Genomic DNA, 24,784 nt, shown 5'->3' with positions numbered 1-24,784 from the left:
AGCTGAACTGTCACATCATAAAATGGCTCAGAGGCCGCAGAGAGGAGTGATCACACAGCGTCTCCCGCTCCTCCAAAGCTGTCTTCTGAATCTGCCGTCTGTACTTCCCAGAGGTGTTCTGCCTGCTTTGACTGCTACTTGGCCTGACTGCTCTCCTCCTCTTACATTTGCATGTTTTGGTATTTTCCTTCGTACTCACTCTGACTTCTCTCCAATCAGGGACCTAACACTGGCTTCTCTGATCCAGGATGCATGTCTGTGACGCGTGGGCCTTTTTGTCAAATGTATTGACCACCTTTTGTTTTGCTGTCTTTTTTTTTAACCTGCCCTCCTGTGGCTGCAGAATGACACGAATAGGAAACACTATATCAGGAGTAACAGGCCAGCGGTCAGTCTGGTGGACGCTTGTGATGTTAAGCCCCAGCCTGTTGACTCCTGGGTCTAAATGCATGCATGGTAGGTCAGAAAAATAAGAACACCATCAACAGTAACAGCCTTCACCTTCCATCAGCATTAGCATCCTTTTCATCCCCCGGTTGTTTCTGCTTGTTGTTTTCACCCTCTTACTGTTTTATGCACCCAGAGCTGGAGAATTTATTCCTGGTATAATATTGTTAAACCCAAATCTGGAATATGTTGCTTCAGGGGCATTCAATGAATTCTCTAACTCACTTACTGTACCATTCCACATCTGAATAAATGCTCTTTGCAACAGCTGCGCGCTGGTCTGGGTGAGCTTCAGTAGTTGTCCTGGTCCCGTCCTGGCATCTCTGTCTCCTCCTGCCTCGTCCTCAGCGCTGGTGTTCTCTCCTGTGCTAGCGGCCTTTTCTCACCTCTGCCTCATTGTCATGGTCATATCTCATTTTAGTCAGTGGCCACTTGTTCTTGTCTTTCATCTCCATCGACTGCATTATCATTAGAAATACATCATGGGGTGATTCTTGGGAGATAAAGCAACATGATGTGCGGGAATTGTGTAATGATGTCACTTAGCCTCAGCTAATAGTAGGAATGAACACTCAGGTAAGTCTTTTTCACCTCATTTAGCTTCTCCGACACATTAAGCATCTGTTTGCCATCTGGAATGACGTGAAGTGCTCCTCGAGAGTAACATGATTCCTAAAGTATTGTTATAATAATAACTGTCTCATATCACTGTTGTATATTCACCCAATAGCTCATTAAGATGTTTTTTTAATTGTAAAACAATATTTTACAGATTTATTATTTCATAGATTTTTAAGAATTACAGAACAAATCAAACTGTCAACAAACCCCATGTTGAGTTAGAAACAACAACCTTATCAAGAACCACATACACCAACATATTTTAAATGATATAAAGTAACTCTCCCTTATATCAAAGCCAATAACAAGGTTAACATCCGCATGGAGTTTGGAGGTTTAAACACAACACCAAATGAGTCACTGTCTTCGGCAAATCATTTCATGCCAATTAATAATAATAGAAAGTGAAACAGACACAGTTTTGAGAATCAATACACTATCAAGAAAAGTAATATTGAAACACTCAAGTGTATCAATATTTTCTGACTTCCCCATTTGAATCTGATGAAAGATTGCACTAGAAAATTCAAAACGTGACAATAGAAACTTTAGGAATTGGGATGTGGGCTTTATGACGGGGGGAGGGGGTCCTGTAGCACCTGCTGTAAATTCTGGACTTGGGGCAGAGTTTAATAATCCCACCCAACAAAAAGCTTACTGGTTTGAGTAATTTCATGGGTTTTGTAGACAAGATGGCCACTTGTTGAATCACTTTATAATATTTAGTGTTTTTCTAACTCTTTTCTCTCTTTTTCTCAGGCTTAAAATGACGACCGTATGCCGCACCAGCTAGAAGAGGATGTCTCATATTACCACTGCCATTTCTCATGTTTGGAGTTAAACTTTGTACAGAAAAGCGGAATAAAAAAAAAACGACCACAGCAGCGACTAAAGCAGCCAGCATTCTCATGCTTTTCAGAAAAAAAAGAAAGATTAAAAGTGACTACTCCTAATAGTTTCTCATATTTACATTCCCACTGGACATCATGTGAATTTTACAGTGTTGACTGTTGTTGAGCTCTATGGATGACAAGAAAACAGACAGAGGCTCAGTGCTGGCAGACGATGGGACGGGTAGACAAGCAAAGGGAAGTGAAAAGGCAAAGGAACGTGTGTTGGAAGGAAACCTGCATCACAAGAAATTCAAACAGGACATTTTTAATATAAGCAACACTTGGAAGAAATCTGATCTTGGTGGGGTTTGGATAATTGACATTTATTGCCTCTGGTGTTTTGACGTGAACAGGTTTAGACGGGAGCTTTTCAAGGTGACTGAAGGTACGTTTTTGGTTCGACCGGATGGACAAGTGAGGAAAGATAACAGGAGAAACGCTGTAGCATAGGGTGTAAATGGAGCCTGCTCTCACAGACTTACAATCCATTTGATTCACTGTGTTTTATTAATAACAACAATAAAAAAATAAATAAATAAACTGGGATGCTATGAGATGCTATAAAATCAAAAGTTGCTAACGGGCGGTGATGTTGAGTCTGCAAGTTGTCGTCTGGAGAAGGGAAAGTGACGCTGTGTGTACGTTTGATGAAGATCACACTGAATTGCTGAAACGGAAATGGACACAAGCATCTTGGTCGACGTGAATGAGCCGAGTGGCAGCTGTGGTTACACCTGTAACCTCTCAGTCTGTGTAGCCTTGCAGTTCCCTGCGTTTGGTTGCTCTTTGTCAAGGATGTTTATTAGAGAGGATATAAGGCATTTCATTTATAAAAGATCTGTGTTTTTGAAAGAGGCAAAAGGTTGTTCCTCTGTTAAAAGGATAGATTTTGAAATCATTTTTATTTTTGTTGGGTTTTATATAAATGTATATTGGGGTCAAAAGGTAAAAAGATGGTATTAAAAAAGGAGGGAAAAACAAACAAACAGTGACTTTTTAGTTGTATATTAATATCACATTGTTTGGAAAGCACATCTCATTTGATAAAGGCTCACCATATTTTTAAGCAAGAGATAACCACTTAAGTTAAATGTGTGTCAATAGTGTCAAGTCACGCTGATGATCACGTATTTATATTTTGTATTTGTCGAGTAAAAAAAAAAACACAAAAAAGACACAACAATTTATCTGCTGTGTTTTTTTGAAACGGTGATAAACACATTGTCTGGCGGCCCCTGCATCTCCCCGTACGTTGAGGGTTCAACCATGACCCCAGAGAGACCTACCCAGTCGTTCAGCATGACATGAAAGAAAACCTGTACAGATGTTTATATTCTATTCTTTTAAATTGTCTTTTTTTCCCCTTTTTTTTGTGTGGCGGCATTTGGATATCGACTAATTCATTCATGTGCAGAAAGAGGTGTACAGTACAGGACAACAGTGGATGTGGATGTTGAACAAACGTGAAATAATTTCATCATTCTATACATGGTGATAATGTTTGGTCATATAGTATATATTTTTACAACGGTTATAGGGTGGGCGGTAAAAGCGGCGAGCTACAGTGTCATGTTGCCAAGTTTCTCTTTCTTTGGTGAGACTACATTTAACCCCAGTGGTACTGTGTAAAGTCTCCTTCTCGGCCTCCTGATTCACCTGAAACAGGAGACAAAGACATGTTGGTCTCATCCACGCGTCATCACGACGAACGGCATGTGCCTGCATTGAAGTCTGATTTTTCTATGTGACGTATGTGACTTTATAAAGCTTGCGTATTTTACACATTGTTTTCGAAGATGTAAGTTGTGGTAAAAATCAATAAACTACAAAAAATCTTACTGTATACATTTTAATTTCAGAGGTTAAAAGACGTATAATGCTACACACCGTCCCTTTTGTGTGTCCTCAAACATATGTGCGTTCACTGGACACTGTTGAACCCGTGCAACAAAGACCCGTACGACTGTCTATTGCTTACTGCGCCGTGCAGTACCACGACCAAAGGATCTGAAGGTGTATTTACATGCATTCGTTGAGGGGGATTTTGTTGATGTGGATGTGCAACAAAATGTACATTTGCAGAGTTAAAGAGCCTGTGTAAAATAAATGTAGAACAGAGACATGCGTCAAATCAAACAAACCTACCTGTGTAGATAAAACTTATCAAGACCGTCAAAATAAAGTAACTGTACTACTCAGTAGCAGATGTGTTTGTACCTATCACGTGCCTTAACCTTTTTCCATGATAGACAAAGTGTGTTTTATATGACTTTATTCCTCCCTTCCAGCCAACATCCATCCATCCTATCTGTTCACCTCTCTCCCTCCCCCTCCCTATATTTTGCTTCCACTCAACTGACTCATCCATTCACTCTGCTCCCCCTCCTCTTCCAAATTAAAGTAGTTTAGACTGTTGGTGGGTTTCTGCCTTGTATTACATTGTATGATAAACTTTGAAGATTTAGACTCATTTGAAAAATGGTTTTAATTTCCTAGAGGAGTAAAGTTATTGATGCTTTGGTAGTGAACAGGAGCAATGCCATAGTGACAGAATGTATTATGTTAATTTTACTAATACCCAGAGGCGAATATTAACGCTTGTTAACCATAACGAAAAAATACTGGTTTGTAGAGTATACATTTGGTGTGTTTTCAATAAATCATGCCTGGAAAGAAACTGTTGTTTGTCCATTTGCCTCATTTTATATTGAGTAGCCAAGTCATTAGAACAACTGCTAGAGGCTTCAATACTACTTATAATACTTTTTTTTTTGCTATTTTCAATCTTCCCTTCTATCTGTAAAGCAATCATAAGTGGGCGAAGCAATTTCCTTCTGGCATTAATAAAGTTTTTTGAATCTTGAATATTAATGGATCACATTACAAACATAAATATATAATTTTTTATCATAGGCAACATTTTACACTGCGGCTTCTTTTAGCCATGAAAATAGTGATTAGTGTAGATGGAAAGATAACAGTTTGTCTATGAAGGCAGACAAGCTGCTTTTTCAGACAGTAAGTGAGGTGATGTCTTTTTTTTAACGTACTGGTCTAATGAATATGAAATCATTCATATTAAATGAATTTATTTACCAACAAAATTGTCTAGGCTAAAGATGGTGAGCTTTGATCTGTTTTTAAGCATTTTATGTATAACAATCACAATAATATTCATTGCTACATTTTAACTAACGTTCAGATTGAGTCTCCATGGTGTTGACTTTTTCAGGCAGAGAAGCGGACACATTTCCTCTCAGGCAGCTCTCTGGGCAGCACAGGTCCGCGCGGGGTCCTTCTATCACAACAACATGGCCGCTCTCTGTAGAGGAAGACACCGGTGGAAAAGGGCTCATTCTCTACATGTTTTGACAAGAAACCTGACAGGTAAAAGTGACACAAGGCGTGAATGTTGTTAATTGCGTTTTTGTCGATGTGCAACTGTTGCTATTTTACAAGGCCGCAGCGCTTGTGGAGGTTACAAAGCCTTATTCCAGAGTAAAACTGAAACACACTTCAAATAAAACTCTTTAGCTGCGGTCTGAGTTAGAGTTTTAAAGAGAAGAATGCCCCTTTGCCTTTGAGCTGTGCTGTGCTTTCATTACTTGTGTGAAATTCGAGTTGCTGAACTTCAGGGTTGTTTTGTTTTGATACCGATCTTAGTGGACAAGTTAGAGGTTAAACTATAAATGAAGGGTCATTAGCTTTATGGTGCTACAGCAGAGCAGTAACGAAACTTACATATGTCATGTGAAGGGTTTATAATCTATGTTATCTATATATTATAATATATATTACTACAACTAATATTAAAGACTGATCGCGCTGGTCAGGAAGGCCAGCTCTGTCCGGGGACGTCCACTGGACTCTGTAGAGGAGGTGGGTGAGAGGAGGACGTCGGCCAAGCTGACATCTGTCATAGACAATTCCTCTCGTCCATCTCATCTAACAGTGGAGGCTCTGAGCAGCTCCCTCAGTGCAGACTGATCTGCTCTCAGTGTAGAAAGGAATACAGTTGAATTTACCCCCTGTGGGATTAATAAAGTTAATCCTTATGCTTATCACTCTTTTATAGGGAAGTATGACTATGACCTGGTGGTTATTGGTGGGGGTTCAGGAGGACTCGCCTGTTCCAAAGAAGGTGAGATGGGACATGATGCTCATGTATAAATCCACTTTGTGCGCTGCGCTGTGGTTTCTGTCTCACATCACACTTATAGTGTAAACACTCTTCACAGCGTCACAGCTGGGACAGAAAGTTGCTGTTTTAGATTATGTGGAGCCATCTGCTAAAGGTAAAGTATATTTGTGTCAAATAACTTTGTAACATGACAAAAGATGTTTTCATTAAGATAGTTTTGTCAAACAGGAACCAAATGGGGTCTCGGTGGTACGTGCGTTAATGTTGGCTGCATTCCCAAGAAGCTCATGCATCAGACTGCTCTTCTTGGCACTTCACTCAAAGATGCTAAGAAATATGGCTGGCAGGTCTCAGGGCCAGCCTGCCATGACTGGTAAGTTTAAACCTAACATAAAAGCATTATTTCTAACGTAAACTATGATGTCTGTCTCTTTCTCTGCCCCCCCCCTCTCTCTGTCTCTCTCTCTGTCTCTCTCTCTGTCTCTCTCTCTCTCTTTTCCAGGGTCACCATGGCAGAGGCTGTTCAAAACCATGTCAGGTCTCTGAACTGGGGTCACAGAGTTCAGCTCCAGGACAGGTGAGTGACTTTACATATTCTTTATTCACATTGATTACTTTCAGCGATACGTTTTCTGCCATTCATTTAGTTTAATAGTTACAGAGAAGGGTGTAACTCATAACAAAGCTAATTGTCAAATCTGGTCTTATTTAGATTTAGTCCTTACAGTTTAGTAGAGAGTTTGTTCAAGTAAATAAAATGTGTTACCTATGTCTCTCAACCACTTTTTATGTCACTGCTACTCTCCCTGTTGCATATTATGCTATTTTTGAATTTACACAAGTACCATAGGAGAATAATTAGTATTTAGACTCTGGCCCATTTTTCTTTCCTTTGTGCTTATTTTCTTGGCATGAGATGTTGCTGAAGGCTGTACATTTCTGTTGGTACACAGCTGAAGGATTGATAGTTAGAGACCACATGTTGAATGAGTAGCTGGCTGGAGGGCAAACAGGTGTGTGGATGTGCACAAACCTAGCCTAAAATGTTTTTTTTTTTTGCTTAGACTTAGAATATTAGTGACGCTTTTAAAGCCTGTGCTTTCATAACAGTGGCCCACGATGTAAGGCAAGTAATAATTAGGATATAATAATAAATTAGCAAAGCTTTAATCAACTGCATTAGGTTTTTCTGAAAGTAATGAAGTGCAGATGTTGTGAGTATGAAGCACCATTAGTGCAACAAAGTCCTATTAAAGTCTTCCGGAAGTAAACCTGTCTTTGAAAAATGTAATCTGCACATTAATTGCAGTTGCAATGTTTCTTGTTTACAGGAAGGTTAAGTATCTGAACATTAAAGGAAGACTGGCGGATGAACACACTATTAAAGGACTAACTAAAGCAGGAAAAGAAGTAGGTGTTTATTAAGTCTCACGTAAAGTCGTGTACGGTATTGATTCATTCTGTTGATGGATATTAGGTATTGAAAATACAATAAAAAACACTGAGATCTTGTAAGCCTGATGTTTTTATGTAGCAAATTCAGAATTGTGAATTCAAAATGGGTTGTATTTCCATCATGACTTGTTATGTAACTTGTTTCACATTTCTTTCCTCTCTCCACACAGATGGTCCTGACTGCTAAAAACATTGTGATCGCCACTGGCGGACGGCCCAAGTACCCCACAAATGTAAATATCACTATCATTACCATTATTCTACTGAGGTTTGAGTCTCTCATTTTCCAGAGTAGCAAAGATTCCCTTCTGGTGATGCAGATTTTGCTTTGAGACCTTTGAACCATGGCATACATGCAAGGCTTAACTAAAGGCAACAGGCCTTTCGGGGCATAATGGATTAATATTTTGATAGCTCAGCTCATAGTGTTTACTGTTATTACAGATCCCTGGAGCGATGGAGCATGGTCTCACCAGCGATGACATATTCTGGTTGAAAGAGTCACCTGGAAAAACGTGAGGCGACCTTTCATCTTTCAGTCTACCTATAGAAACAGCTATGGGTGGGGGGGGGGCTGTTAGGTTTTCCCCTCACCATTGACCACTAAATGTAGAGCGGTTGGTGTGTTTTAATACAGTCCTGCAAGAGACACAGAGCTGCCAACCCCTTAAGTATTAATGCCTCACTCCAAACCCGCTGCACTACCTTCTTCGCTGACACAACACATCCCACTCTCACGCACCGTAATCACTCATCAGTGACATGCAGTTTGTTTTTCTCCCTTCCTGTATGCCTGTCCTCGCCTCATGATTCAGATTAGCGGCGTGCATCCTGACCTTTACAGAACAAGCCCTTTAATCCAGCCTTTTAGCTCCTGTCATCACCAGGTTAATTGGTCTTACGGTGACGTTTCCTTTTGGCACAAAGCGCAGACGCGACTGGTGGCTGCGACGTACATGGGGTTTGATGGTTGTTTGCTTCAAGGTGACAGGAAAACGGAAATAATTATTGCCTCACTCAGGTTCTGTATGTGGTGAGGCTTTCTGCACCTGGGGATTTTTTTATTTATTTTAATTGCTGCCGTTTTAAATCCAGGTTGTTTTTCTTTTGCCTGATGATACTGCTTGTGGATTGTTTGTGGCTTGTGTGTCCACCGCCCAACTTCTTTAACTCTTTAAGTCAGTTAAAGTCTATGATTCTAAGATGTAATATTTGCCTAGTGATTTTTTTTATAATTTTGACCACTGGGTGGCGATACAGAATCATTAATACTCAACAAATCAAGAAACACTTTACCAATATCCACTGTAGTATTTTTACCCATTCAGAACACTACAAAGTCTACACAGCAGAATTATCCACTCACAGACCACTTGATCTTAGGAAGTTGTTTGAAGTTGTACGAGTGTGGTCGTTATGACTTTCTGCATCCCCACAGGCAGTAAGGGGGTTGTGGGTTAGCATTAGCTTCCTCTGTGAGAGTATTATAGGGCAAGGAGAGATCTTGTTGTGCTGCAGAGCTTCCAGCTGTGCAGGTGAGGTTTGAGAGGCTGTTTTGCTTTTTGGAGTCAATGCTGTTGTGGAAGTGCGGTCAGTTGAGTGAACGGTGTCTAATGAGACTTGGAGCATGAACACACCTGAATGACAGATTTGGCTCCAGGGCCAAAGCTCAGCGCTCCCTGCCATCATCATGCTTTCTGGAGAAAGCACGGAGCACGTGCCAGCAGGAGTCTGATACTGGTGTATGGATCGGCCAGTGTTTGGGATAGAGCAGGATGTGGCTTTATGTACAGTAGTACATACATGTGCAACTGTACTACCATGTCACAGCATCAGAGTAACTGTAGGAATACTGTAGAGGAAAAAAGAATTAAAAATGAGGTTATCCATAATAAAACACAAACTGTATATTAGGAACAAAGGATGTGCAGGAATCTAAAGGTTCTCTGTGTACTACAGCTGTACGGACACAAGTGAAGTGTAAAATACAATCAAACACAATGAGGAGGAAGAAGGGTTAGGGGAGAAGAGACGGCTCCTCCGTGATGAAAGTGTAGAATCAGGCTAAAGCTCTTTGCCTAATCTCCTTTAATCCACTTCACAATATGTGTTAAGTGCAGCTGTGCACTGAACAGACATAGGGAAATGGGCACTGGGGCTTTTAGTGGTTCGTGTTATCATGGTGCAGGGCAGGATTTGCCGCAGGCATCCAGAGCTGTCAGGTAGAGCAGACCAAGACAGAAGACGGCCTGGGCAGACGCGGTGGAACACGAGGCAGAAAAGGGGCCTCCTCTATGCGGGCGACGGATGTCTCTCAGCAGGCTGATTTGTGGACTTGAGCCCTTAACATGGACACCCCCATCCACAGGGATTAGCCTAAATGCTAGCAATTAGCCCTCCTCAATGCCATAGATCTTATGGCTGGATTAGACGTGTGATTCACCTGGACCACACACAAATATACGCTGACACTGCAAGTGGAGACACACAAATACCTTTTACTATCCCATTTTTCTAGGTTTCACTCGCAGGGCTTCTCGTCCTTCTTAGGTTCCGAAGGTTTGGAAACCATCACTTCCAAGATATTAAACATATATCAGCATCGGGCTTACTTTCTTTTATTAGGCCTTAATGTGCTGTAAAAATGGTGAAATGTGTTTTATTGTATCTATTCGGCTCACACCTTCCCTTTCTGTCATTTTGTTTTCCAGACTTGTGGTTGGCGCCAGCTGTATCCTTTGTTAGTCAGAGGGCTTGTAAATTGAGTCGCTGTGTGGTCACATAACATGTCAGCTTCATATGAGCTACTTCTACGTCTCTATACTTAACCTACGCACAGATGTGGCTCTGGAGTGTGCCGGGTTCCTCACCGGGATCGGCTTGGACACCACAGTGATGGTTCGCAGCATTGCCCTCCGTGGGTTTGATCAGGTCTGGCTCACTGGATTACTTCACTTCATGTGGGTTGTGTGAGAGACATTGTGGACTTGCTTTGACGGTGTATGTTCTCTTTCTGGTTGCGCAGCAAATGGCAGGCCTGGTGACTGACTACATGGAGTCTTACGGCACTAAGTTTGCGTGGAAGTGTGTGCCAAAGAGAGTGGACAAGCTCCCTTCAGGAGCCGTGCAGGTGACCTGGAGCCACAGCGAGACCGGCAACGAGCACAGTGACACGTATGACACAGTGCTATGGGCCGTCGGTGAGTCTTAAGCCTGAAACAGTACTGTAAATACATTAGTTGGGAACTCATCTTTCAAAGCATTACATGTAACACACAGAAACACAGTATTCCTGAAAAAAGCAAAACACAGACGTGATCTGTGGTCTCCCTGCCACTATCAATTTAAGTGTCATCCCCAAATAGAGTGCAGTGTCAGCAGATAACAGAGGCATCAGGGCTGAAAACAAAGTAATAAAGTGCGAGCGGGGGAGGTGGCAGGGGAAGTGTTAATCACCCAGTGCTGGTTCTGTGTCTCTGTGGCTGGACAGGGGCAGGACAGGGCAGGATGTACCTAGGCACTGGGTCAAAGCATTCCCCTCTTTGTTCTCCATCTCTGGGCCTTCCTGCCCATGCCAGCTCTGCGGAAACCGACTCCGCATCTATCACTGCCATCCCTGCTCTGCTCGCAGCCCTCTGCCACTACTGCCAGCCTTCCTCCGCCCGTTCTCCACACTGTCTGTGTCTGTGTCGCTCCTCTTCTGCCGCTCCACCAGCAGCGTGACCAACAACGAAGGGAACATCTGTCGGGGCCAAAGGCGTCGGTTTGTTTGTGCTGCGACAAGGCGGCACTTCCTGAAAATCTGACTACCAGTTTTTGATTCTCCCATTCAAGAGTTTGACAGTGACAGGGGAGCTGTGCGTGTGACCGCGATGAGGATGTGCGTGACCCCACAGGCGAGATGACGTTTATTCCTCCCACCCGAGCTTGAATTCCCACATGGTCCCAGCAAACAACCGTAGTGACAATAACATTAGCGCTGTATCAGTACGCAGTCTCACATGCGTGATATGCTGCTCCTCTGGTTTCCTTTCACCAGACTCTCAGTCAACCTCAGCTAAGCCACTGTGGGACCTGGCACATATTATAATTTCAATTCCCAGTACAACATAATTTGATGGTCTCCTTAATAATAAAACAAGTTTAAAGTCTTTGTTCTTAGCTTGTCCAGCATTAAAATTAGCCTCGTCTCAACAGCCAAATATTAAGGGGGTTTCTACCAATTGTAGCTGAATTGAAAGGACCCCGCTATGTCTATGAATCCTTTTGTTCCTATACAGTTTAGTGAGAACCACTAACAACAGCTCTTTGATGTGTGCATGCAGGAGTTATGGGTACAAGGCCACTTCCCTTCGCTGTGACCTTACACTAGGGGTCAGGTGGGGTCCCAGGCCTCAGTGGAGTTATTAAAGGCCAGAGGGGAGCAGGGGATAGTCTCACCACTGTCTCTCACATCCGTCTGACTGGCCCTGCCTCCCTCCACCTTTCCCCTGCTCCTTCCTGGCCCATGGCCGCTCCCCTGTCCAGGTGTGCCTGCAGAAACACACCAGGAAACAGAACATTTCCACATTTCCCGTCTGTATGTAGACAGTGTGAACAGTAGATTTTCCTCCCCACTGTACTCATAAATACAGTCCTTGGTCATTTGAACTTATATTGTAGCTGTGCATTTACGGCAAAAACATGGAAGTCACAGAATATCAGTGATTATTCTAGCTTTCTAAACAGTTCTATCAGCTTTTAACATTCGACACTGCTAAAATGTGAAAGGTAAAATAATAAATTCCTAAAACTAATTGAAAAATTTGAAGTACAATGTAAAAACACACTGTTTTTCTGTTGATATCTACCTCCTGACTCTAGTAGTTTTTACAGCTGCTTAACCTTTAATCGATTTGCATCTTTTTGGCCTGAAATAGAACGTGTAATCAGTTTTTTGGCATCCTGCATTCTCTGTTCCCCCAAGAATAACAGTACCCCCTACTACTCGCTTTTGTCTTTGTTCATTTAATTGATCAGATAAGCATCCAGATCGCATTTCAACTTGTGGAGGTTTGATGGGTCTGGCAGTCAAGTAGCTTCCTCTGAATGTCACAACATGCTTTGTTCAAATTGGCTTGTGTGTGCGTGCGTGTGTGCGTGTGCGTGTGTGACTGACTTATCAGCCTGCCTACTGTTTTTGTGTCCTTGCCATACAATGGAACTGTGGTATTATACAGCTCCAGTCCAAACAGGAAGACCAGATATGTAAAGAAAGAAACGTTCATGCTTACAGTAAGATCTACTGATGTAGACTTTTAAAGGCCAATACTCATACAGAATATCAGCATCACAGTATGATTCATCAATTTCTAAATGTTTAATGTGACGGCATCACTTTTGCAAATATCTAAGTTATCGTATGTATCGGTGCAATTTCCAGATTTTGATTGTGTGTGACCATCATGTGGAGCCGCAACAATGTGTTATGCACAAGTCTTAACTCAGTGAATGTAAATATAGACAAGGTACACATTCCACTTTATTACACAGCTAAATATGGAGAAATAATTGTGAACTACACTGGTGATCAGAAAATATTTTGACCAGCTCTTAATTAATAAAATAAATACTAACTGTTGCGGGACTGCCCGACTCTGTCATCCTACTGTGCTCTCCATCCCATTCAACCACCCATGATGTGAAGCACTAGACGGGTCCCTGTAGCCCCCACCCCTCTGGTCCAAGAGGAGGGAGGGGGACGTTGTTCTTCGGCTCCAGCCAGGAAAAAGGGTCTCAGGGGTTTGTTATTTTTGCTGTCCGATAGCATCTACATTGGTACCTCAGGACCGGGTGTTTATTGTGCTACCCAGGCAGGTTGTGAGGAGCTATGGAGAGGACCAAGGCGCGAGTGGTCCATATTCCATCACCATGGAGACACAGTGTCGACAGAATCAGTCAGCTATCCCCCAGGAAGTGTCAGAAATCACACCCTGGGGTGTCCTGTGGCTCGATAGGAGGGAGTCCCAGCTGCTCATCAGTTTTGCGTACTCCTAAGCTCTCAGCTAACCAGATGTATTCAAGAGACCTATATTATGCTATTTTTGTGTTGTGTTTATTGTTTCAGGATGTAAAAACAATCAATTTTTTTTGTTTAATAACACCAGCAAGTTGCATTATTATTATTAGTCTTTTTTTTTTTTTTTAATTGGAATCTTTATGATTATGTTACTTTTGATGAAGCACCTTCATTAGATACAATTATTACTCATCTGCTTTGTTTACTAAAATGTTATATTCCTCTTGTCATTTCCTGCATCTGACTGCAGGTAGAGCCCCTGAAACTAAGGCCCTGGGTCTTGACAAACTTGGCGTTCAACTCAACAAGGAGACGGGGAAAATACTTGTGAGCCCCGATGAGTCGACCTCTGTGCCAAACATCTACGCATTCGGTGACATTGGTGAGGTAAGAGTTGTGAACGCCACGTTGACAGCTCCTACAACAGTCAAGGAGGAAAAAACATTTCACTTAATTGTTGTTAGTATGTAGAGTCTTCAAATCAGTGCTGTGGTGGTAGTCCACACCCAGCGCCCCGACTGTAAATGCTTTTAATACTTTTAAGACCCTGCCCAGGGGTCTGTTAGCTCTATGAGATCAATCTGGAATCAAACAGTGGCACATACAGCTTCCGATCATCCAACAATTTCAGAGAAAAGGCCTTGACTGCAAAATATGTGGTGACAACAAGCACACACTGATGTTTTCATGTCAGGACAAGAAAAGATGCCTCCAAAATGCTCAGATCATATTATTAGGCACAGAAAGAATTGCAGAACCTGCAAAGATGACACTTTTCAAAACTGGCCATCATTGCCCCAACGTTAACAGCGTAGAAAACCTCTACCCCAGATGAGTAGGCTAAATAATAATACCATTACTGCTGCGACTGGCTACCAAGCCATGTTAGCACTAGTTATACCTGCTGCATGTGGTGGCACTGTTGTTGTTTTTTTAGCTGCATCCAGCTGTGTGCTTCCTTCCTGCCTCCCAGGCCTCATGACACGCACGCTCATGGAGCATCGTCTTTGATTGACAGCTGGCTTTTATGAGTCATGCTTCACCCCAATCTGTCTGTCGGCTTTTCCTTTCTTTTCTCTGCCTTTTTCCTTTCTCATTTTTTTTTCATCAGAACAGTTGATAACCCAGTTTTTTTTCTTAGAATGTAGTGCCAAGAAATACATTATATTGATACATACTGTCTGGTGTGTAAACACAGAACATGCATGCACATAGAGTGGCATGCAAATGTGCGAAGATGTTTTGGACAACAGGATGTGCAGTTGTAATTTAACAGGTTTAAGTCATGCCTTTAGAATTGCCCCGCAGCATTACTGACACCATTCAGGTGTCTGTGTGTGTGTTTGAGGGGGGAAGTGTGTATCCACTGCTACGTGTTTATCTATTTGGCAAACTTCCAGAGCAATAAAATCCAAAACACAGAAGAAAGATATTTGTTTTAATGTGTTAGATGGTTTAAATGTTTAGCACTTGCCACATGTCAGTCACTGAATGATCGTCTGTCAAGTCTCTGTTTTTGTTTTTGCACTGTTGTGTTTAAGCGAGAATGAGTTAAGGCAGATGTTTTTTACAGGAACGAACAGTCCGACCACTCGGATTGGTAAAACTGTTTTAGAGTGTTTATAACCAAGAGCTGTACTTGGATTGTCTAGGTGTTCAAAGTGCAGATATGCAGAAGTAAACAAGTCTTTCTCATGTTTCAGGGTCGCCCTGAATTAACCCCGACGGCCATTAAAGCAGGAAAGCTACTTGCCCGCAGACTGACTGGTCAAAGCACCGAGCTCATGAACTATGACAATGTAAGAAACATAAACAATATGTAGTGTGTGTTTTCTGCTTTTGTCAGGGTCGCTCATGATAAACATACAAAATGTTCAAAATCCAGTATACCCTGAAATTCATTTTTCCACACACCTTAATAAGGTTTGTTTTAATAGTCATACACTAATATCTGTTGAATAAATAAATATATGGGACAAATTCACTTCTAATCATTTTTTGTGTGCTGCACAATGGAAACTGTGTCCGCTTTGTGTGTAATTTCTGTCAGGTTCCTACCACGGTGTTCACCCCTCTAGAGTACGGCTGTGTGGGCCTGTCCGAGGAGGAGGCAGAGAAGAGGCACGGAAAAGACGCTATAGAGGTAAGATTTATTGCCACAACACTCCCACAAAAAGCAAAGGTTTTTAGTACAAAAATAGAAAATTTGTAGTTTTGCAATAATTAATTTGAATAAATTATTAAAATATTTGTATGTAAAGCAATATGGGAAATAAATGTGAATAGTAGCAACAGGGTGAATGAAATGTGACCTTTTCTTTATTTAAAGCTACTTTTAATTAAGCTGCTAATTTCAAGAGGTGTATTACATTTCAGTACATGCCACACAGGCAGCGTAAGAGGCTCCTTACTGGCATCAGTCTACATAAAACTATAATACCCCGTATACCCGTGAATACACACTGACATACACATACAAAGCAAGCCGCGATGCATTTTGCCTGTTTGGGTACGGGAGCGGCGCTCCAGTTATTAGCCAACACCTGAACAAGGTAACAGTTTAGCCAGCAAGGCGGGGCTTGTGGCTGTGACTGACAGGCGAGTAGGAGGCCTGATTGAGGCGTGCGTGGGGTGATGACAGGTGTCCTGAGATCTAAGGAGTAGCTGTAGCACCGGCCCCCAACAGCTGCATGGCCCTCACGACTTGTGTTGGCACGTTCGCCATAGAATAAAAACACCCACGTGCACGTCTCAGTTTAAAGATAGAAAATTAGGCACAATTAGTCACAACATTGAACAGTATCTCCAATTATTTAGGTAATACGGATGACTTCACTGTGATCACTTTTGTGTCGCATTTCTTCTTTTTTTAAAAGTGACCAAAAGATCTTTTTTTTCCGTTGTGATGTAAGAGTTTAGTTTTGTATTGGTACACCACAGTTTTCTATAATCATTCATTGACCAGAAGTAGACCTTGAACTTTATAATGTACAGTATACTTTAACATCTCTATATCTTACAGTATGTCTCTGCTTTTGCTGTGTAGGTCTACCATGCTTTCTACAAGCCTCTGGAATTCACTGTTGCTGAGCGCGATGCGAGCCAGTGCTACATAAAGGTAGAGTTACAGTGCAAATTGCGATTTTAGGCAGGTGTTTTGGACTGTAGGTTTGTTTGGGACATGGCATTTCCATGCACTATATAGTTGTGTCTAGTCGGAGGACAGGATTCGCAGGTTAGTGGAGTTCAGTCTGCTACATGAATGGTATTTTAAGAGAGGGGCTAAAACAAAATAGTCCGAATGGTCCAAGCATAAGGTAATCCTGGAATCTGAGGGCCAGCAAATCTGCTCTGGGGACAACTGCAAAGATCGGAATGATCTTGAAGGTTGTTGGTTGGGTTGAAGGATATGCCAGAAGCAGGAAGTAGCGTGCAACAAAATAAGTGTGAGCCTCAGCTTCTTGGCGTTGATTTATTGATTTATTTTTTTCCACTTCTTCAGGTAGTATGTGAGCGGGATGGAAACCAGAAGATCCTTGGTCTTCACTTCACCGGTCCAAATGCAGGAGAGGTTACACAGGGCTTTGCTTTGGGCTTCCAGTAAGTTTAAATAGATGGAATGTTTGGATAAGGTCACACAGCATAATTTTCTATTGTTTTTATAAAGTAAAACTGAATTCAATAATTGCTCTGTAATACAAGTCTGTGTCAAAAAAAATTCACTTCACACTTTCTCAAAAAGATTTATGATTAATACGTGAAGCTGTCTTAATAAACGCATCATACTGTAGATACGGTTTCTAGCTGCAGCTCAGTGCACCCGAGCCTTCGTTTTAAAATAGGACAACAACTTACTGTCCCCTGTATGCGTTGTGTGTTTACAGGTGTGGAGCAACATATTCTCACCTTTTGCAGACGGTAGGCATCCACCCAACCTGCGCTGAGGAGGTTGTCAAGGTCAACATCACAAAGCGCTCTGGCCTGGACGCCACGGTCACTGGCTGCTGAGGTTAAGCATCTCAGTCTCTGAACACTAGTGAGTTCACAGGGTCCCTCATTGATGGTGGAAAGAGGTTAGCCAGGTCTCAACTTGATCTCTCTCTCTCTCTCTCTCTCTGGCCATTGGTACATTGTGCTTACTGGGATCGTGCAGGCCTGTTGTGCTGGTCATTACTGGTTGCACAGGGTACAGTCGATGGCAATTTATGATAGCCAAGATTGTGATATAATGCCCCATATAACTACATGGGGCATATGTGTATGCTTTCAAAGCGCAGGGCTGTAGATCGGGTTAGAGAGTCGTTGCCAACAAGGAACCGTCTTTTAAATAAACAGGCTCATCAATCAGGATTAAGGCCTGTGCTGGTTTTGTTGAAACCGTAGAAATATGGACCGAGCCGAACGTTTTTCTGAATATATATTCTTCAAATATTGTTGTTTCTCTGGTTGTACTTCCTGTCCATTAGTCTTGGAGGTGACACATACCATAAACCCCCACCTCCCCCCATGACACTGATGGATAGCCCCAGGGCCGTCGCCGCAGCGACACCACCCCATTTCCCATGGACACACACAAACAGTCGGTGGGCTGCCTGTCAGTCAGCCAGACCTGGAACCCTGACTTGTTTAGGGCCCACCAGATTCCTGCAGACCCGGAGCCTTTTCTCTTCTTCCCATGCCCTTTCCTATCCCTGAAGAAATACACTCGGACTATAAACACGCGCTGTCTGAACCTGTGTGGTTGTCACAGACCAGGCGCAGGGTAACTCTATCGAATGTGAGATCCGCATTACTCAGCGTTTCCTAAAGGTGGCACTGTTGTTCTCCATTTTTTCCAGAGCCAAGATTGAAAGACAGATTAAAATACTCACTGGATAAAACATAAAACTGAATACATTCAGGGTGCACACTTAATCCCTTTAATCCCTATAACAGATATGTGCTTTTGAATGAAGCACAGGCTGCTTTTATTGCTGCCAAACCGATAAGGGTTATCTGTTGTGTATTTACATGGATGACAGGTTAGGTATCGGGAGTCTTCACCAAGGCAGATAAGACAAGTTGTTTATATCAATAAAGCAGTAATAGACTACCACCTTGCCAAAGGGCTCAGATGAGGGCCATGCTCCCTGAACTGGACATCTTGGGTTTATTAGGCAAAGAAAGAGGAGGAGGACTGTCAATTCTGAGGGCTGCTAAGAGGAGGCTGCTAGGTCTCGTTTATTTTTATTTGAAGTCTAATCTGTCCTGTCTGATTAATGATTTCAATGAGGGGAGCAATAGCGGGCCAGGACTTGGAGAGAGGAAAAAGAGAGAGAGAGAGAGAGAGAGAGAGAGAGAGAGAGAGAGAGCACCACCAGCTTTATTTGGACCCTGGCAGGAGGAAAAAGAGCTGAGTTTCAGCTCTGGTGAGGGAGGGAAGGGGATTCCTGTGTGCTCTGTTCAGGGCTGAGGTGCTGACTGAGGAACCCTGACCTCCGTTCAGCAGGAACAGCTTGACTCTATCACTCGGAGCACAGAGGGCTCACATGATGCAGCCCTGCACGGCAAGGGATTGTGGGACTTTGGGTAAAAAGGGCATGCGATGGCCAGAGGACGAACTCAACCGGCCAACCAACACACCATGGAGCGGCAGCGGCGTGTTTGCCCAGGATGATTGAGTCTGTGTTCCTGTGCTTAACGAGCCACTTCAGAGACCCCAGGCCGGGCCCAAGGCAACGTGAGGGAAGTCATTGGGGCCATCAGTAGAACTGTAATGTCTGTTTGCTTTTTACCCTCCGCTTCCCCTCTGCTCTCTCTCATCTGCTCTATGGTTGTACACGAGCTATCGCTGCTCACACACACAAAATGAGTCATTTTTTATTGACCTCCGTTGATTTCTGTTCGTCGTTGTTTATCAGCCACTACGGACCCAAGACTTACACAACACTGAGCGTCAGCTGTTTCACACAGAGGGGGGTCGGGGTTCAGTTTTCACGTAGGCCAGCTAATGATGACCTGCACTAAAAGCCAAAGCTGGAGAGTGCAAGCCTGATGTCACCTGGTCTCTAACTTCAGTGTTTGTAAATAGAGAAGTGTAATTTTCCATTAAAGCTTTATTATACAGTACATAATTTATATGTAAAGTACTGATGATTGGACAACCAATAAATAAATCACCAATAAAGTAATGATGTCTAACTGAGTGTTCTACAAAAAGGCTCATTTGGATCTGCATCTTTGTGTTCAGTAGCATAAATATGTTCACCTGCAAACAAATTATGTTGGTAAGGTTGCCAGGCAACTAATGTGTGCTTTTTATGCTCACATCTAGTTTAGGTGAGTCACATTTGTTCTAACCTGGGTTATCAGGCATGACGCATGTAGTCTCTGCAACAACATTACACAGTAATTTGTCTCAGTGTGTGTATGCATTTTAGTGCATCTGTACAGGTCTATGTTGAACTATGCTAAATAGTTGGGTCTTAATATTGAGCACTGTCACAAGGGGTGGTCACACTTTGACCCTGACGCGTCTCTGCTGACAGGCACCTCTGCTATGCAGCCCTGTCACTCAACCCTCTGCACCAACAATGGCCGAAATTCCACTGTGTTTGTTTGGTTAAGGACGGAGCTCTCTGAAACCCCTGAACCTCCTCAGGATCCACAGCAGCCTCACTCACCCTGAGAATGAAGCCGGTGTCGGCCCTAACCCAGACAGTGGGAGCAAAGTTCACCCGCCGTCTCGATAATAGTCTGCCCCGTTTAGCAATTGTGTCTCTTCTGTCGCTTCACAATGGAGCAAAACAGGCTAAATCCACCTTGAAATGCACTCAGTAGAACATGTCAACATGTCAAGGTGCCCTCGGTTCTACGCTTCGTCTTAATCCGACCTATTGAACGCTGACAGTTGTCTGTGAGTCAGGCATTTGCAGGGCCTTTGTCACGTCGGGCCTTGAGCCCTAGGAGCGTTCCTGGAGGAGGAGAACCCTAAGACACACACTAAAACCTACAGGCCTCTGCCGAAGCGAAGCCTCGGGAGGACAAGAAACAGAAACATACCTTGTGTAAACACTAGCGGAAAAAAGACGCAAGGAACAGAAAAGGCTCAGCCTGGGTGAGGATTATACCTCATAATGAATAGGGGCCAATTATAACTGCTCTGTTGTGCTGCCAGTGTCTTGCTCAAGAGCTGTCAACCAGAGATGCCTGCAGGGCCTGGACCATGGAGCAGAGCCTCAAGAGGCCTGAAGTCGACTAAGAAGTCATAAGGTGAACCTCCAAACTGTTGCGATGTATTCCCTCACTTTGGCCTCAAGTTCAAGACAGTTGAGCTACAGGTACAGTTCAATACACTGACTCCTGGGAATGCAGGAACAGGCAGGGTGAGCGCTTTTCTTGTCAAACCTGCTGTATGTTTTGTGTTTGAACTGAACATTTTCATTTTCGCTCAGGACAGTTGGTCAAAGAATGCAGCAGATTAGTCCCAGTTGCGAAGGTCAAGGCTGTTCTGTCTGTTTCGCAGATCTAAAGGCCACAGCTCATATTTTGCTACAGTGAAACGACAAAAAAAAATCCACTCACCCCCTTTTCAAAAACCGTTCCCAAATGCAAACACAGAAGAAGCGAATGCGGTCACCTCTTGATAGAGCGAGGCAGCATCGGTAGCCCAGTGGAGGTGAGGACCTGTGAAATGAGCTTATCTGACCCCTGATAAGAACAGGATACCCCCAGGAATGATCCAAATTCAATACACATGGCAGCTGGAGCAGCCTTTATCTGAGGGGATGTGGGTGTTGGTAAAGGAGGAAGACCTAGCACTGTGGTCTAGACTTGTTGACCACAGCATTATACCAGCGCCTGTAGTCAAAAGTAGAAAGGGTGTGTGCTAAAATGTCTTCATTTGTGGTTCCAGCACCCAGACGTCAATGAGAAAGAGCAATTTTGATCACGGGCCTCAGCTACTAAATCATTTAGTCAGGTTCTTTGCCACACAGGAAGCCGCCTTATTACCGATGCCGATGTTTGATGACGGCACACAAGAAAGGGACGTTGTTTGTGTGTGAGTGTGTGTGTGTGTGTGTGTGCACAAAAACACAAAGATTGCGACACTAACAGCCTGATTGCAGAATCAACACAAAACACACTGATGTTTGGATCTAAACAAGACATGTCTGGTTGGCTGCACTCGGGCTTTTGTCTGTGATTTTGTTGCCACACCTCTTACAAGCTCATAATAACGGACTGTTTGATCAGCTCCTCATTTGTCATCGAAACAGATGACATGTAGATTAATTGCCACAGTCAGTTTTACAGTACTCCAGCGCTTTGTAGTTGTATACATTATACATGAAACGGGATTGCTGCTTAGCTTAATGTGAAAAACCTGTCGTGCCGAACCTGACCTCCAGCTATTGTCATTAGACTGAATCGCTTGTTAAACCGCAGCCAGGTGAACACGTTTCATTGCAGGAAAATGAACCGGCATCGCGTGTGATTTTAACGTGCGCAATGTGCTCATGAGCAACAGCCACCCTTGATTTGTTGAGGTTCATTGTCCCCAGTGGCTGAATCAAATCTTAGAGTTAAGCTGTTTAAGTTACAGCAGCCTCTGCTTTAAAGAGATGCCAATAAAGGCAATAGATGTTATTTAATATCAGGCAATAGTCAATATTAAGGTCAGATTAGTAAAGTTACTGTCTTTAATGAAGGCAGAGTTTCATCGTCTGATCCTCTTCATGCTCTGTTCAACTGTAAAACAATGAATACTGAGTTACCTTCTTGTTAAACCGACTTGGCTCACGAACACAATCAACGCCAGCGTCTTCCTGCAGGAACTTGGAGAAAAAGACAAACAGGGCAGCGTTATTTAAACGTGTTTGACAGAACGTCCTGAAGTAAACCTGGTGTATTTGGTCATTTTATCAGGCCAAGAAACGTCCCAGTGTTGTTGATTAAACATTAGGATTGATGAAATTTTATATTAGTGGGAGATGATGATCTTAACAAACCTTACAGACTGGGTCATTAGTCTTCCTAAAGAAAGAAGGAGACAGTTTCCCTCCGAGTGCGTCTGCTCTGGGGCTCCAGTGTTATCAGTTTGAGTCACGTCGTATTAATCAAGCTCCAGGTACCAACCAGTGAAGACTCCTCCTTCTTCAGCCAACACATCTGGCTGAAGGTTTAAGAAAACGACTGGCCTCACCCTCCGGCTGCTGTCGATGCCTCTCTGACTGATTCTGAGTCCTTCCTGTTTAGTCAATAAAAGCCCAGTTTGGTGGGACGAGTGGCCTAAATTAATCTCTGTCGCTCTCCCTCTCTCTCTCTCGCTGCTAAACACACGCACACTACATGATCTGAATGTATCAGCCTTGCTCCTGAGCTGCAGTAATGCCTATCTGTATTTATTTGTTGGTCACGGGTCCGATGACAAACGGCTTGCGTGGTATGTTCTGTGTGTGTGTGTGTGTGTGGGGGGGGGTGGTGGATGCGCAGGCGTTGACAGCGTGAGCTCTCTTGCGTATGTTCTGTATGTGAGGGTCCACATTGACGGTGTGTTTGATTGGCGTGGTGCGGGCACGCCGGGCGGCAGCTCGGTACACATGACGTTTCCCTATAAATAAAGCTGCGGAGCGCCGAAGCTCTGCTCTATGTTTCCCAAACAATTTCTGCATTTTCAGACGGTTCTAAAACAGGAGTGTCACTGTCACAGCCAGCCTACGGTGCACACACACACACACACACACACACACACACACACACACACACACACACACACACACACACACACACACACACACACACACACACACACACACAGACCTGTGTATATATAACCAGCTCAGTAATTAGCCTTCACAAAGTGAACCTTTGGCTTTAATGTCATCCTGTATGACAAATGAAGCAGCAGCTACATGAAGACTGGTCATTAGTGTGTGTTGAGGCGTTTACTGGAACAGGAGGCACGGCATGCGTCTTAGCCCACTGATCTGGGATCTGTCCACCCATGAGGCATTTTTAGACCATCTTTATCTTCTGTTCGCTCGCCCATGAAACAAATATAACCAGAGTCATAATTAAAAATGGCTGGGTAATAGCCATCAAATATGGTCTTCTATTAGTGTGCCAAGAATGAATGAACCTTTTTCAATAACTCTAAGAACTACATATAGATCGACATATAGACTATATTTCTCCAGACTTGTTGAACAGCCTGGCTGCTGGCAGAGATATCTTTTGAGTCACTCATTTCATTTCAAAGCCGAAAGGTCAAGCCACTGCACTGTAGTTACTGCATGTTAAGTTAATGAATTTGCCATTAGCTGTTAGTAGATTTGCCTCTGACCCGTCTCAGGCCCTAGTATGACTGGACGACGACCTTCTCACAAATAATTACAGAATGCAAAACGTCTAACGTGTGCATGGACGATGAATCAGTACAAAAAACATCCATCTGCTTAATGGAACAAAGGCCATGTTTATCATGTATCATTGTACAAAGAAACCTAATCATCAGCTCGAATACACTGTATCAAATGTTAAGCCTAAGGTCAGGGGGGAGTATTTTTCCCTGCATGTTGCTCTGGATGTGACCATGAGAAATAGCATCAACATTACAGGGGAGTTTCAAAACGAACTGATAAGAATATTAACTCTAGACAGCGGGAGCCTCCCCTGCGTCACTGTTCCAAGGGCGGATGGTCAGAGGTGCTGATAGTGGCTGCGCATCTTCCTTCCTCCTTCTCCACAACATTCTGATTCAAGAAGGTTGCGTTGAATTCTACGCCTCAAAGCCGCAAGAAGGCCAGTCACTCCTCACCTTCCCTGAGATCTTTCCATTTACACCTGCTCAGATGCCCAAAGAAAACAAGAGCAGAGGAGGCCTCACCATTATATCTCATGATACTTGCACGGCCAACACATACTCCCCTCGCTCTGTATCTTCTCCTTCTGTTCTGATACAGTGCCTTATGCATACCCGTCCACCAACAAATGGAAAATCCATGTAGACGGATCTGTTTTGATCACACGATGGATCAGCAGTCAGCAAAAAGGCTGAATTCAGAAGTGCGTTAGTTCAGTTTGAGTTGGTGGACGGAGAACACAACAACAAAACAACCCCTCACCCAGCTGCTTCTAATGCCATGGATGTAATTTGATTATTTGTAATATTATGGGTTTCGTAAAGAT

At 43.2% G+C, this 24,784-nt stretch overlaps 2 protein-coding genes across 17 annotated transcripts in view; both read left to right on the top strand.

Moving 5' to 3' along the window:
- Positions 1-4,638, top strand: part of arvcfb (ARVCF delta catenin family member b) — a 137,811-nt gene extending 133,173 nt beyond the window's left edge. For 13 of the 15 annotated variants that reach the window (XM_029162755.3, XM_029162751.3, XM_029162746.2 and 10 more), the window contains 2 exons: positions 344-456; positions 1,828-4,638. In XM_029162755.3, the coding sequence (XP_029018588.1) occupies positions 344-445 (102 nt within the window). In that variant the 3' untranslated portion in view covers positions 446-456; positions 1,828-4,638. The remainder of the gene's footprint in view (positions 1-343; positions 457-1,827) is intronic. The other 2 variants (XM_029162756.2, XM_029162757.3) reach the window with 1 other exon arrangement.
- Positions 4,639-5,194: 556 nt separating this feature from the next.
- Positions 5,195-19,800, top strand: txnrd2.2 (thioredoxin reductase 2, tandem duplicate 2). 2 transcript variants are annotated; one of them, XM_029162761.3, is made up of 17 exons: positions 5,195-5,348; positions 6,037-6,102; positions 6,200-6,256; positions 6,331-6,475; positions 6,605-6,679; positions 7,434-7,512; positions 7,728-7,790; positions 8,002-8,072; positions 10,269-10,288; positions 10,397-10,488; positions 10,583-10,757; positions 13,866-14,002; positions 15,319-15,414; positions 15,666-15,758; positions 16,662-16,733; positions 17,118-17,215; positions 17,500-19,800. In XM_029162761.3, the coding sequence occupies exons 1-17, from the start codon at positions 5,273-5,275 to the stop codon at positions 17,621-17,623; spliced, it is 1,539 nt and encodes a 512-aa protein (XP_029018594.1). In that variant the 5' UTR covers positions 5,195-5,272; the 3' UTR covers positions 17,624-19,800. The 2 variants fall into 2 exon arrangements, with proteins under 2 accessions (XP_029018594.1, XP_029018595.1); XM_029162762.3 differs by having other exon boundaries at positions 5,284-5,348; positions 6,182-6,256.
- The last annotated feature ends 4,984 nt before the right edge of the window (positions 19,801-24,784 follow it).

Source organism: Betta splendens, chromosome 9 (assembly GCF_900634795.4).
Source record: "Betta splendens chromosome 9, fBetSpl5.4, whole genome shotgun sequence".
NCBI classification, from domain to species: Eukaryota; Metazoa; Chordata; class Actinopteri; order Anabantiformes; family Osphronemidae; genus Betta; species Betta splendens.
Note: the sequence above shows the minus strand (reverse complement) of the source record. Positions and strands in the feature narration are given on the sequence as shown.